Here is a 16,005-nt window from a genome sequence, read left to right as displayed (position 1 = left end):
TACATGATTTCCCGCCAAAATGACCGACTTAAAAAATAGTCCATAAACGTTCCGTATAATGATATGCAAATTCATAATTAATCGTAACTTTTTTTTTATCTTTGTATAATAATATAACAAAATGGATTCAACAAAATTGAAAATAGCATTATTTTACGAGGATTTCTCATATTTTTTTCACTTCCGGGCGCAGTAATACGTATGTTTTGAAGAAGCTCGAAGAATTTGACAAAGTGAATTGAGAAGGAAACGGATAGATATACGTCCTTGTTATCAGGTAAAACAATTTAAATGTACAGAACAAACACATTTACTTCACACAAATAGTACAGGCTTAAGCTTTTTATTGTCTAGCTTATACACGACTGTAGTCAAGTGTTTAAACAGTTAAACGACGGCGGTGACCTACAAGTTACGGGTCATACTGGGTCAAGTCTAAATATGTAAACATATCCACGTGCTATTAGGTAGAACGCATCATAATGCAATGTCTACAATTTTTTCCTTCCTTATACATCGTTTAACCAGATATATTTCTCCTTTTTACATCGTTTAACCAGATTTATTTCTCTTTCAAATACACTTAAACACGGGTTGTATGTACTTCTTCTTATGGTATCCAGTTATCCATCAGATTTTTGATGATTACTAACTGCTGCGTACGTATCTTTTCTAGTGTTTTCTTGTCCTTATTAAAGCTCATTTGTTGATGTTTAAATATTTTTGAACGACTGAACACAGGAGTGAATGAATGCAACAATTATATATACTGAAGACTTGGGCTGTACAATGATAGTGTACGTATATCATACAGATAATTATTCTAGCAGTAATTATGTTAATTTAGGATGTAATGTCTAATGACAGGAATTCATGAGCTATGCCTCAGGCTTTCTGAAAAAATATCAATGACAATGTAAACAGGAACAAAACATTGACACGAATGATGCTCTCTTCTATGTTATATAGTTATTTAGGTATATGTGTTGCACAAGTTTCAATTAAACTTAAGTTATAAAACTTTTTTTCAGGGCACAAACCCACTTTAAAGAGACTTGTCTACTGCCATACCCATCCTATTTTCATGCACCATTTGCAAGCAAGAGACTGAATGGTTTGCAAAATTAAAAATCAGGATGGTGTCCAATTAAAACAAAAGAACTAAACTGGATGATTATTGTAGGAGAAATCTAGAGGAAAGTTTTGATTTGTGAAATTGGTTTTCCTGAAAAGTCATTCATCCTAGCCTGCAGAAAGGAACTATAACTGTCCACCACGAGCTAATGTTGAGCTTCACATATGGAATTACTCAAATACCATCAATGTCTATGTTTTCAGCACAGATTTCACAATTTATGACACAGCTGTGCTTTTTTTATACCTGTTAAAGAGTTGTATACTAAATTTTATTTTTTTATCAATAAATATATATTATATTAATTGTGTCATCTAAGAACTTGTATTTTGCCAAAAGATGCATACTAGTGAATGAAACTGGTGCAGTTCATTTTGCTTTGGTATATAGAATTGAATTACAATTGTTCATGTTATTGGAATGCATATAAAAATACAAAGTGAATAAGAAATAGGTATAAGCAGTTACAGGTACTACTGTACAATCTCAAACAATGAGAAAAACTAATACCGTAAAGAGAATTTCATATTTACAAGTAAGTTTTGTTTTTGCGTTGAATAATTTTCTTCTATTGTTTTAATTGCAAATATGGGAAGTGGTTGAAATGCTTATGAGACAACTTCTTTTTCATTCATACCGGTAGATTTTGCCTGGAGTTAGAAACATATCTGCCAACTTTTCAAAATGCACATGGGGGTTTTACGTGAAAGATGGTTCATATAGTCATACAAAACCTTCAAGGGGGCCTTCAAATGGAAGCAGGACAAGTCGCCCCACTGGCTAATCGCCCCACTTTTTAAAAAAACACCACAAACTGATTTATCAAATCGCCCCACGTGTGAAATTGGTTAAATCATTTTTGGCCACGGTGAGTCATGGTAACTGTGTTCAGTTTATACAAAATATTTCAATATTGATGTATTTGTGGACTCACCAGTTTTGAAAATGGTGAGTCCAGACAGATTTTGATGAGTCCAGGACTCATGGACTTGCCTTAGCGAGAACCCTGTTTAATATTACTCCTGCCAACTCGCCCTACTTATAAAAAAACGGTAATTTTTAGATTAATATATATATAAATAATTAAAAATAAAAACTCGCACCACTTTAATGAAAACTAATCTACACAGAATACAAACAAACCGAAAATTAATTTAATTACTATTATTGATATATACTGAAATTATAATTCTAAAAAAAACCTGATTGTTGAAGAATAAATGTAAGTTTTGAAGCTTAGTTATTTGCATAACAATTGAAAAGAAACCTGTTAATTGTATCATAAGGCAATATAAGGAATTGAACTTATATTCAATGGGATAACATCTTTTTCCATACGTGGGGCGAGTTGGCATTACTAAATTCACCCTGGTTAATAATATATTTATCTAGATTTCACCGAGTAGGAGTAATATTAACAGAATTTAACTTATATACAACGGTATAACATCTTTTTACATAAGTGGGGCGAGTTGGCATTACTAAATTCTTCCTGGTTAATAATATATTTATCTAGATATTATCGTTTTCTATTAGGTGGGACGAGTTGGCAGGAGTAACATTAACAGGATTTATCACAGTTCACAAGTGGGGCGATTTGGTAATCCAGGTTGGGGCAGTTTTTTTTAAAGTGGGGCGAGTTAGTGAAAAAGTGGGGCTATTTGCTAATGGGGCGATTGTCATGGATTCCCTTCAAATATATTCTAATGTGGTTTTTGGCTTCTTCTTGCATTAACACGCTTATAGCCATTGTTGAATTAATTGTTTTCTTTAAATAGTCGACAAAATTGCTCTTACAAAATTTCCATTTCGGAGCCTGGAGCTCGATGGGGGAAATACTCTGCAAATACTGACAGTTGGCAGGTATGGTCATCAAAAAAGTTGACATGTTTCTATGTACATTTACCATTATGTTACATTTTACTTGATGTTCTTGCTATACACACAGTACAGAGACTAGTCAATCTTTGTGAACTATTTTTTATGGGAGTCATAGAATATGCGTATACAATCAATAATTAAAAATAGTCTATTTATATTGAAAAGGAAAAGTTCTTTTATGTCTAAAGAAGAGGGACGAAAGACACCAAAGGGACAGTCAAACTCATAAATTTAAAGCAAACTGACAAGGCCATGGCTAAAAATGCATTTCAGTAGACTATAGATATAGGTGAACTAGGTACAAAAGAACACTAAATCTTAAATTCTACAAACCACCTCTGTTCTATGGAAGATTATGATATAACTGGACTAGAAATACACACAACCTGTAATTAACTGCCTTTACAGCGCTTTCGCGCTTTGATTTTTTATTGTAACCCAAACTAGGTTTTAAATAAAGGCAACAGTAGTATACCGCTGTTCAAAACTCGTAAATCTATAGACAAAAACAAAATTTGGGTAACAAACTTAAACTAAGGGAAACGCATTAAATATAACAGGAGAACAACGACACAACATTAAAAAGTAACACACACAGAAACGGACTAAGCATTAAACAAAATCCGATGAGAATAACAAATATAACATAATAGTTATCAAAGGTACCAGGATTATAATTTAGTAAAAACCAAATACATGAATATGGGATAGAAAAGTACCCCATACTTTTAAATACCTTAAACATATTTGATAAAAGTTGTTTCACACACAATCTGTCGTTACTACAAAAACCCTGGTTTTATATATGAAGACCTGTCTTCTTATAAATGCAAATGTAAAACCGTGTGTATTACTAAATTCATACAAGTAAAATGATTGAATAACCTACCAACTAGACACCACTAGACTAAAACGAACAATCTGATTTATACTAAAAGTTAAAGGAATACCGAAAAACAATTATGGAAGAGAGAAAATATAGAATTAGTATGTAATTTGAATACTTCGATGTATTATGTCTTGTGTTAGATAAATGGAGCTTCATTTGAAGCCTTTTGTGATCAACATCCAACAAGTTTATTCTTTAATTTTCGAAGAAGTTCGATTTCTAATTTAGTTTGTACATTTTAACATATTGTGACAAAAAGAATGACATTGTTTTAAACGATGAATGTTTGAATACGAAATACGTTAATTGGTTCATGGTAAGAGCTATCTGTTTCTTGGTAACTGATAAATTTTACAAGATCAAGGGGTCAACTTGCGGACGCTTATCAGTTTGAATTTAAACTGAATACCTATGGTAATGTTCTTTTATTTTTATTATTCTTATTTTTTAATTTTGTAATTGCTTTTTTTTTATCCATTTAGAAAGTTTACAAACATTAATTGTACAGTTTTGGATGGATATTTTTCATCTAGTGCATATATGTAAAAATACTAGAAACTTTGAATTATCAGTAAAGTTATAAATAATATAAAATAAGAAAACAGGTCTATATAAATGCACGAGGATATCACGAACAATAAGTGAAATTGTGCATGCCGAAACACATAAGAATAAAGTGCAAAAGGATACATGCAACTGCAATACAATGTTTAAAAGGTTAATATTGCAAGAACGTTTTTACTTCAAAATCTGACTTTTACAAATCTTGTCCTTCGAAATCTTTATTATTACTGCTGACATTTCGTGTTATTGATGTAGACCATATGCTACACATATGACGTGCAAACTTTTAATCTTAATATCTATGATGAGTTCATTTACAAAAAATGTTAACAAATAACGTATTAAAGTACTTTGAAAGTTAACTAACTTCAAAATATTGAACTCAAGGAAGCCATGGTACAAAATGAGACAGGCTCTGGAACAAATGTGTACCCGTATGAAGTTGCTAGACAAACATATTAACTTTATAAAGTCACATTAGTGTATATTTAATACTTGACTTTTATTTCAATTGTAAATATTGTATAGATGCAAATTTATTAAATAAAAACATGTCTGTATTGAATATAAACGTCAAATTTTGATATTATTAAAATACTCATTATACTTTTTTTCAAGCAAAACAAAATACAAGGGTGCCAGACAAAGTATGACAAGTCAAATTGTGGAGAACAAAAAGTTATTAGTTCTTTTAATAGATGGATTTCGATGGGATTACTTTGATAAACCTGGCTTACAATTACCAGGATTTTCTCGGCTGTTTGAACACGGAGTTAAGGCAGATTACATGATTCCTGATTTTCCAACTTTGTCATTTCCTAATTTTTATTCTTTAATGACAGGTAATTTGAAGTTTTACTTATGTTTAGAATATACAGTAAGTTAATTCAAATCTTTACGAAGTAAAGGATGTACTGTTTAGGTATCTACCTGTCATATAGTTATATAGACAAAAGAGGATGTGGTAATGAGACAACTCTCCATCCAAGTCACAATTGTAAAAGTAAAACCATTAAAGGTCAATGTACGGCATTCAACAAGGATGGTTCATTCCGAATAGCAAGACAAAAACGGATGGAATCACTTGAACACGCAGGAGCGTGAACTGGTGAGTCAATAGGTTAAGCCTTTCCTGCTATCCGTACATCACTCGTCATGTGAATCCGCATGCAGTTGTCGAAATCATAATTTTACATAATCAGTAAAAAATTATCAAACAACTGTATATGCTAGTACTTAGATAGATAAGACTGCGAAAACATGTCGCTAGTGAGTTGAGACACATCGTATCGGTCAACAAATTCTTGACGATGACCAAAAAAATTATGAAGCGTCGATTTCAGCATGTGGTTTAGTTGTGTAATTTGTATCAAAAAGATTATATATAATTGAAGATTGCGAGACAGAATTGATTTATACTACTGGCGGAATGAACCTCATTAACGTTATTTCTATAGAACATATTTTAAGGATGATTATGCATGATATATTTTGAAAACCGTTCTTTTAATAGCGGTAGACTTATGTCGCCTTTAACTCAATGCATGACACCTTGATATATTCAAATAATGTGTAAAATAATTGTAATCATTCGTGGTTAGGCACTCGCTGGTGGAGATTTATTTTCCCGAGGGTATCACCAGCCCAGTAGTCAACACTTCTGTGTTGTCTTGAGTTATCATTGATATGTTCATTATTGAAAATTAACGGTTAACAAAATTTGTGTACCTCAGGAATATATAACGTTAGCTGTATTTGGCAAAACTTCTAGGAATTTTTGGTCCTCAGTGCTCTTCAACTTCGTACTTTATTTGTCTGTTTATACATTTTTTGATTCAAGCGTAACTGATGAGCCTTATGTAGACGAAACGCGCGTCTGGCGTAAATATAAGATTTTAATCCTGGTATCTATGATGAGTTTATTTACACATTATGTAAGTGTTTGTCCGAAGTGAAATGCCTGTAGTTGTTTTACTCGAGATAGGTACACATTCAGTAAGCTACAATCGCGGAAAAGAAGACTGGATTATGGTCATTGCAATTGGATCATATCATTGGTCATCTTGTTCACATATAGCCCATAACGATCAACCAACTTGTCCGTAGAACTATCGAAGTGATGACTTCAAGTTGACCATATTAAAATCCTTGGTTCAACAGCATTTTTTTAAAAGCAGCAACCCTCTACGAATGATAAAATGATAAACACAATCTTTAGAATATCATATCAACTGGTAGTTTATGCTTTATGTGCCGGTGCTGCTGGAATGTTGCTTCATAGAAACGGCAAATTTGTAATTGGACAGATGAAATATTCCGATTTGTTTTGAAAAGTGAAATCACTAAATTACGGAGCTCCGAGTAAAATCCCAAACGGAAAGTCCCTATTCAGATGGCAAAATTTAAAAAAAAACAGATTTCTGTGTGTTATTTTCAACTTGATATTTTTTTTTCTAAAGTTTTGATATGATTTGGCGTCAGAAATTCTGAAACTTGCGGAATAGACAAGTAGGTATATATTATACACCAATGAGATTACAAATCAACAACAAATCACAATAACAAAAACGTTCCAAGAGGGATTCAATAACAGACAGTTTTAATTTCATCTGAAAGTTTTGAAATCGACAACTTTCGAGTTCGATGCATTTCCGTCAAAAACTTCGGTTTTACTGAACATCGTTCGTGCGTTAAGGGGCACCGTCACTTCCGTTCCAATGTTGAGCGAGTGGTTGGAAAACTATAAAGATATATTGCACGAATAATTCGTCAAATTGAATTATCTTCTCATAATTAACTTTTAACACTGTTGTCGTTAGGGCATTGTGTGATTAAGTACTTACAGGGATTCAGGCGATCACCTCTATCTGGTAAATGACGTCATGAAGGCGTGCATAATTGGCGAGTTTTTTCCGGAACCAGACAAACTCGAAAGTGGTCTATTGAAACAAAGTTTTTTTTAATTAAAACCATTTGATCTAGCTTTTATTTTCCAGGATTACACGCCGAAGATCATGGGTTTGTTGGTAATTGTATGTACCATGAGGAAAAGCAGAGCAGTTTTGAATACAAGATGGTAAATTTAGAATCAAACCAATCCCACTGGTTTGAAGGTGCTGAACCTTTGTGGATATCTGCAGTTAAACAAGTAAGAAATTTGGTTACAAGTGAAGCTCGATAATCAATTTCTATTCATCTATTCAATCTCGAATAGTAACTCAGAAATGCAACATTGTGAAAGTTCTTTTGTGTGATATCAACAAAGAGATCATATCAATATATATTCATTTGTATTGCGGTGGCCGATCAGAGCCACAGTCAGCCCTCCAACATGGAATAAAAGTGTGCACCACATTGCAAATTCAGGACAGTTAATAGTCCAGTCAATCTATTATAAATTTGACCCCAACCCGAAAGTAATTGCAACAGAAGATTTTTAAGTTTTAATCTTTAGCATTATACCCCAAATATACACAGAAAAAAGTCCCATGAAATCTAAAATGAGAAAGACTAAAAAAAATCACCATTTGAAATTCCTATGGAGAATTGCATTGAAAAGGGAAATAACTCTTGCAAAAAAAGCAGAAATATCAATAAAAATTGATACAAAATTATAACTTTACCGCTTCTATTCATCAGAATGTATTGATTATTGATTTTTTAGGGATCTTTAGAGAATAACAAACATCTCTAAAGGTGTTTTCATATATTTTATCAAGCTATAATCTAGATTTCATAATTCATCAGTTGACCATTTATTGAATTTTTCAACATGTCAAGGTAAAGACTCTCAAATTTAATAAAAATTATTAAGCAAGTATTCTTCTTTTTGTGGTTTAAAGTTTCTTTAGATAAGTAAGTTGCTGAAAAAATATAATATACAGATATATACAATACCAAATTTTCACATTATTTTTTCAAAATGGTTACAAAACTCCAAATTTGCAATTTCTTCAATGAAAATGGCACGAAAAAAATAAAACTACCCATAACACTTCGGTTTTGAACATTTCATGAGCAGAAGATTATATATTTTAGTCAAATACAAACTTATAACCCCATCAAAGTAGCATACTTTACATAAATTTTAAGAAAAACAACCAAAAACTGACAAAAAAACCCTCATTTTTACAAGAGTTATCTCTTCTTCCAATGTTAATTTCCATAGGAAATTGAAAATGCTGATTTTGAGTTGTCCTCAAATTAGATTTCACGGGACTTTTTTTTGTGCAGATAAAGGGCATAATGCTGTAGATTAGAACTAAAACATTTTCTGTTGCAATTAGTTTAAGGTTAAATCTTAGTTTGACTGGACTATTATAGCACCGGTGAAGATACAATGTTTTTCCCTATAGAAGAAGAAGAAAACCTTATCAAGGATATAATGCTTATGAATTGTACGATGTAAACTCATAATTATATTTATGCCTTCAATCACAAAAACATGCATCAAAGGTTTTGATAGAACTAATTTCAGACAAAAGTTCGAGATTTAAAATTATCAAGAATTTCTTAAGAGTTTTTTAGAATCCACATATGGTTAATACCACTACGCGAGTAAACATATTCACAGTCTTCATGAAGACCCTCTTTCCCTGCGGATAGAATTTTTGTCAATCTTATGGACAATTCTTTAGTCGAACATGTAGATGAGCCAGAAATGTATCGTTACTTGTATGGAATTTTGTGAAGCTTAGGTAACTTATTCTAACAAGCTAAGTCCTCCGATTTGTTGTTCAGTGTTATATTCATTGAAGTCATGAAGGATTTGCCAAAATCTCACCCTTGTTAAATAATAATGGTTTTGTATGTGGTATGTGTATGCGTATGTTTTCCTAATTCTTATACAAGACACTCGTAGTAGTACGATTTACACAGAAAGACAATATTATCTAAGACTTTGTCCGCAGGAACAACATCATACTCATTGTGAAGGGATGATATAAATTTCACAACCTCTTTGTCTCAGAAAACGGACTTTGGTCGATCATTCACACAATTGTCTAACTTATGAGTGCGACGTTTTATCAGAAACAGAATGAAAAAGCTGAATTTTCAGAAATTATTTTATTCCATTGAATATTCCATTCCCATGCTTATGGGATGAAATATTTTATTCCTGCACCCTTTCACTTTTTGAATAGGAATATATATACATGCATAAAAATATTGAAAAAAACCTACATTGGATGTCTTCTGGTCTAAATGGTAAAATTATTCAGAACAACTGTGTGTAATAAATATTTTCAGGAAAAAAGAACATACATGTTTGAATGGCCTGGGTGTCATGTCCCTGTATACAACATGACATCTACCTTTTGTGATAAAATGAATGAATGGCCGATGGTTCCACAGACGTTCACAAATTTAAAGAAAGCTGTAGACTTATTAAAAACAGACAGGATTGATTTTGCCGGTAAGCATTTTAAACAACAAACAAATATTTGTATTTTAACTAGCAAAGAGTCTTTTTGAAATCCTTATAAGCATAGCTGGCATTAAATTGCATATATAATGATAAAGTACTTTTCAACAGATCTTTTTAACAGTTTCCTATCCAAATTAATATCCATACGCCTTGTGTATTTAATGCTACATGTGCTAGTGGTGTTTCCTTTTGTAATTTCACTCTCTGTTTTTAGATTTAAGTGTCGTTTCTCAGAATTATTTAACTATTCATTTATTTATCAGAAAATAAAGATAACATATATTAAGAATGGCGTTCATTAGATCAAACCATAAACAACATTAGCTTATGGAAAACCACGTGTTAAAATCGTGTGAAACAAAATCAGAGAAAATTGAATTGTTTCTGTTATTGGATCATACATTTTAATTAAAAATTTTGTTTTATTTTTACAGGAGTATATTTGAATGCTGTTGACAGATGGGGACATAGCTTTGGTCCAAATTCTAAGGAAGTGTTTGACATTGTGAAACAAACGGATGATGTTATCAAAGAAATGCTGCTATTGCTTAAAACGAATGACCTAGAAAAGAACACTAATATAGTTATTTTTTCTGACCATGGCATGACAGAAATTTCGGAATCTCGAACTATTGATATATCAGAACATATTGGTAGTATGGATGTCATAGCTGTTGAGGACAAAGGTGCGGTTTGTAGCATATGGCCAAGAGAAGGAAAACTGGAAAAGGTGATTTTTTTTATTTTTTTTATTAATGTTGTGATTACGGTGGTTGGTTAAAAACTCAAAAGAATTTATACTTGCTAAATACTTCATCTAAAAATTGTAGCTTTAAACTTGCAAAGTCACAAAACGATACTGTCAGGTGTATACGAACGCTTATGATTAAGGCAGTATACACATTAATTTCTATACATATGAGACAACACTTGACGAGTTCGTCAGTAGAATGTTATCACCAAATACACATGTGAATACTGTAATCTCTCTTTGATAATGCTTGGCCCTGTTTTATAGCTAAATAAACATTTCACTTGTATGACGATCAGAAAAAAGTTGCATTTTATTGACAATGATATGTGAACAAAACAGACATAATAGGTAAAAATGTCAAAAATAGGGGTGCAGCATTCAACATTGTGTAATAATCTTAATCTCTTAAAAATATAATAGGCACAGTATCGGTGAATGTCACATATTTTCATTCAAATGATAACACAAAATGACTTATAGATGTTTCATTGACAATTATACCCTCTTTTGTTAATTTGATACAGACTTAGTGGAAATATGTTTTGTACCATTCTTATTTGATGGTATGCTTTACTCTCTGCTTGTTTCCTGTTTTCTTTTAATTCTAATTGTCGTCTCTTAAATTTGTCTGTAATTGGTAAAGTTGACTAGCTCAAACCTATTCAAACAGGAAAACCAACAGTGACTGTCTAATCTGTATTAAAATTTTTAAACGAGAAACAAACGACAACCACTGAACAACAAGTTGAACCCGTTATGAGTTTGAATATAACATCAAGTTCAACCGGTTAAGAGTTTGAATATAACATCAAGTTCAACCGGTTATGAGTTTGAATATAGCATTGGTATATGTTGCCTCTATTATAGTTGGTAAAGGAATAACCTTAATTATCATCAGCAAATAAAACAGTATTTCATACCATGCACTCGATATACTACTGCAGCCAAAACAAATACAAGTGCTACATTTAGAAATATATGATTATTTTTACAGGTTTACACCGGTCTAACAAGCATGGGGAAACATCATATCAAAGTGTTTAAGAAAGAATCTTTACCAGACCGATGGCGCTACAGAAATAATAAACTGATAGCACCAATAATGGTTGTGGCTGATCTTGGATGGTACATTTTAACAGTAAGTTTATCAAAAATCGTGTCACTTCCTCTAATCATCCTCGTCATCATTATCAAAGTTTCATTAAATGTTTTTAATAAAAAAAAAAGTAAGGAGATGTGGTATGGCTGCCAATGAAACAACTATCCGCCAATTTAAAAGTTCAAATGAAGTTGATGTAAGCAATTATAGGCAACCGTAAGGACTTCAACAATGAGAAAATTCTATAGCGAATGGTCAGCTAAAAAGGTTCCGACATGAAAAAATTGAAACAAATCAATTGAGAAACAGTTTACGAAAAACAATTATGACAAACATGCACGAACCAACGACAACCACTTAACTACATGTTCCTGACCTGGGACAGGCACATAAATAGTGTGGCGGGTTTAAATATGTACGTGAGATCTTAACCCTACACTAACCTGGGATAGTGGTGTAACAGTACAACATAAGAAAAAACTATAAATATCAGTTGAAAAATGATGTAAAAAATAGTCATAAGATGGATACAAGATTGGGTTCGTGTTGCTGACTTTTAAATTTTCTATGTTGTGTCTTTTGTACTAATACTTGTTTGTTCGTCTTTTTATTTTTAAGCCATGACGTTGTCAGCTGTTTTCGATTTAAGAGTTTGACTGTCTCTCGGATATCTTTCGCCCCCTCTCTTTTATGAAATAAAGGCATATTATGTTTAGAAAGAGACTAAATATCTTAGATTTTCTTTTCCCATGAATAGATTACCGTAGTCGTATTTGGCACACCTTTTTTGGAATTTCGGGTCCTCAATGCTCTTCAACCTTGTTTAGCTATTTGACTATTTTGATCTGAGCGTCACTGATGAGTCTGATGTAGACGAAACGCGCGTCTGGCGTATTAAAGTATAACCCTGGTACCTTTGACAACTATTTACACAATTTGGCCGATGCCACTGCTGGTGGACGTTTAGTCCCCGAGTGTATCACCAGCCCAGTAGTCAGCACTTCGGCGTTGACATGAATATCAATTATATGGTCATTTTTATAAATTTCCTGTTACTAAACTTTGAATTTTTCGAAAAAAAAACAAAGGATTTTCTTATCCCAGGAATAGATTACCATAGCCGTATTTGGCACAACTTTTTGGAATTTTGGGTCCTTAATGCTCTTCAACTTTGTTCTTGTTTGGCTTTTTAACTATTTTGATCTGAGCGTCACTGATGGGTCTTCTATGACGAAATGCTCGTCTGGCGTATTAAATTATAATCCTCATACCTTTGATAACTATTCACACAATTGGGCCGATGCCACTGCTGGTGGACGTTTCGTCCCCGAGGGTATCACCAGCCCAGTTGTAAACACTTCGGTGTTGACATGAATTCGACAATATACGTATAGTGTCTTAAAATATGAAATTTATTTGTATGAAGCTTAGAAACGGGAAAATGCGAGGTTCTACCGAGCATTTTCCCGTTTCGTGCCGAATACAAATATATTTCATATTTCAAGACACTATACGTATAGTGTTTTTAAACTGAAATCGAAAAAAAAAAAATGAAAAAAAATATGTAGCAAAAATTGTTAAATAAAGTGTTTGGAATTTCCCTCTTGGGGTACCATTTTGGGGGTATTTCCCTATGAGCTGATGAAATACAGTAGTTCCGGTAAGGAGGCGGGGCTTATAGGTTAGTTGAGGTCATTGACGTATAAAGCTAACGTTTATACATATAGCTTTATCTGTATAGTAAAATAGCTGATTGCAGTATAATATCAATTATATGGTCATTTTTTTAAACTTCCTTTTACTAAAATTTGAATTTTTCGAAAAAAAACCTAAGGATTTATTTATCCAATGAATAGATTACATGAGCGGTTTTTGGCACAACTTTTGGGAATTTTGGGTCCTCAATACTCTTCAACCTCATTCTTGTTTGGCGTTTTAACTATTTTGATTTGAGCGTCACCGATAAGTCTTGTGTAGACGAAACGCGCGTCTGGCGTCTTAATTTATAATCCTGGTACCTTTGATAACTATTAACCTGAAAAACTTAAGCTATCGATAGAATATGAATTACCTAGAAACACTAAATAAAGGAGGTTTCAGTTTTTGTAGTTCTTGTGAAATACACTACATGTATAGAACAGTATGAAAAATTAATCCCACAATAAAAGTAATTGATGTTCAAACATTATAATCTAACGAAGACAGTGAACAAAATATAACAACCTTTTTGTAATTCCATTGTTGTCCATTCGTTTGATGTGTTTGGACTTTTGATTTTACCTTTTGATTTTTGATTTTCCTTTTTGAATTTTCCTCGGAGTTCGGTATTCTTGTGTTTTTACTTTTTTCCATTACTTTTAACATTCTAGATACCTCTTTTTCCCGTTGCACATATTTCTTTGAAAACTAAATCAAACGCAAGTGTTATGGGAATCTCAGACATTCCTCAACGTTAAGAACAGAGCAAGATCCCTCTAAATAAATCTATAATAAAGAACTATGAGGTGACTTGCTGTTATAAACTACAAGAGTAACATTATATGTTTTATAAATAGGAAGCTACTTTATATAATGCAACGATTGCTTATTTTCCCTTTTCGTACTAGCATCTCTTTGAGTACTAGAAATCTCAAAAACTATTGTACCATAATTGTGCAATAATTTTAGTGTACTAGTATTAGATTTATATTTTAATTTTATGTGCCAGTTTTATCTAAATCTAGAAGTAATATATAAGAACACAAACTAGTTTGGGCATACTAAGTTTTGATAAAGCTTAATACATATCTATTTCAGCCTGATGGGTCCTCAATTGACAAATACATGAAAGGGTCTGCAAAGGGGCATCATGGATACGACAATGCAGAGGAAGATATGCACGGAATTTTTCTAGCGATGGGTCCGGGTAAGAAAATTAATAAATGAGCTGTCGATACAGAGACTTATAGTGTATACCCTTATACGTAAAATGTTTTTTCTCTTGAGAATTATCTTTACTTTGTATAATTGTGTTGGTCTATAGAGAAAGTTGTTCCAATGACAATCATTCCACATTACCTCATTTTTATTTTCCTTTTGTTAAAGAACTTGTGTCGCTTAAGTCTTTTCTGATCTTATTGTATTATACGATTTAGTTGCCTCGTTGTTTCATTGATGTATTCACTACATAATTTCCCACCTTAACGAGTCTTAAGCATTACAAAAATGGAGAGAGACAAGTACATTAAAACGTTTGTTGCATGAGCGGGAAACATATCTAACCGAGCAATGGAAACAATCTGAATTTAATGAAATTGAGAAAGGGAGCAAACTAATACAGAGTGTATATCCATGATAATTCTTGAAAAAAAAGTTTTATTAAAAAGATTATTTAAATATAATGGAAAACATTTTTGGTACAAATTACAAACAACGTCTGTAAAAAATACTTGAACATTTTCTAGAGGGAAGTCCTCAGGGAACAACATATTGTAATTGCCATTATTTATATTTTTTTCAGATTTTAAGAAGAATTACAAGACTGGACCTGTCCGGGCAGTTGATATTTATCAAGTGATGTGCAAAGCACTACAAATACAACCTCTTCCACATAAGGGTGACTGGTCAAGGGTTAAGGATATATTCAAATGATCTTATATAATTTGAAAACAATTATGAAGTTATAAACTAAATAGTTGGCAATGCATGTATACTTTCTATTTCAGAAACTGAAATTTTGTACATCTTAAAATTGTATTTTGTAATTGAAATTTAACAAATACATGTATATGAATGCGATATTGTTACGGGTGAATATCAAGAACATCATGGCCAAACAAACTTCTAAATAAGAATTGTAATCTTCTGCTAAAAAATGTCTCACCAAATGGTTACTGATTTTTTTTTATCTCTTTTAAAACAAGATTGTGCCAATAGTACAAGGATGTCCCACTCGCACTATTATTTTCTATTCAATTGGGTCAAAACTCTAATTAAGCATTAAAATTAGAAAGATCGTATCATAGGGAATATGTGTAATAAGTTTCAAGTTGATTGGAATTCAACTTCAATAAAAAGAATATTGGTCAAACGGATGGATGAACGAACCCACAGACCAGAAAACATAATGCCCCTCTACTATCGTAAGTGGGGCATAAAAACAGATATTTTATTACATATCATACATTATTCAAATTACCAAGGATGAGAGTAGCCCAAGTATTGTTGAAATTATGAATATGTTTATTTTGATTAAACTGCTTCATTGTACCAACCC

The 16,005-nt window shown here is 32.2% G+C and overlaps 1 protein-coding gene across 1 annotated transcript; it reads left to right on the top strand.

Annotated features, from left to right (window-relative positions):
• The first annotated feature begins 5,098 nt into the window (after positions 1-5,098).
• Positions 5,099-15,554, top strand: LOC134705197 (glycerophosphocholine cholinephosphodiesterase ENPP6-like). Its single transcript, XM_063563956.1, has 7 exons — positions 5,099-5,311; positions 7,466-7,617; positions 9,720-9,885; positions 10,332-10,627; positions 11,646-11,789; positions 14,547-14,655; positions 15,250-15,554. Exons 1-7 carry the CDS (start codon positions 5,119-5,121, stop codon positions 15,378-15,380), a joined length of 1,191 nt encoding a protein of 396 aa, XP_063420026.1. The 5' UTR covers positions 5,099-5,118; the 3' UTR covers positions 15,381-15,554.
• The last annotated feature ends 451 nt before the right edge of the window (positions 15,555-16,005 follow it).

This window comes from Mytilus trossulus, chromosome 2 (genome assembly GCF_036588685.1).
Source record: "Mytilus trossulus isolate FHL-02 chromosome 2, PNRI_Mtr1.1.1.hap1, whole genome shotgun sequence".
Taxonomy (NCBI): Eukaryota; Metazoa; Mollusca; class Bivalvia; order Mytilida; family Mytilidae; genus Mytilus; species Mytilus trossulus.
The sequence above is the reverse complement of the archived record's forward strand: the minus strand, read 5'-3'. Positions and strand labels throughout refer to the sequence as shown.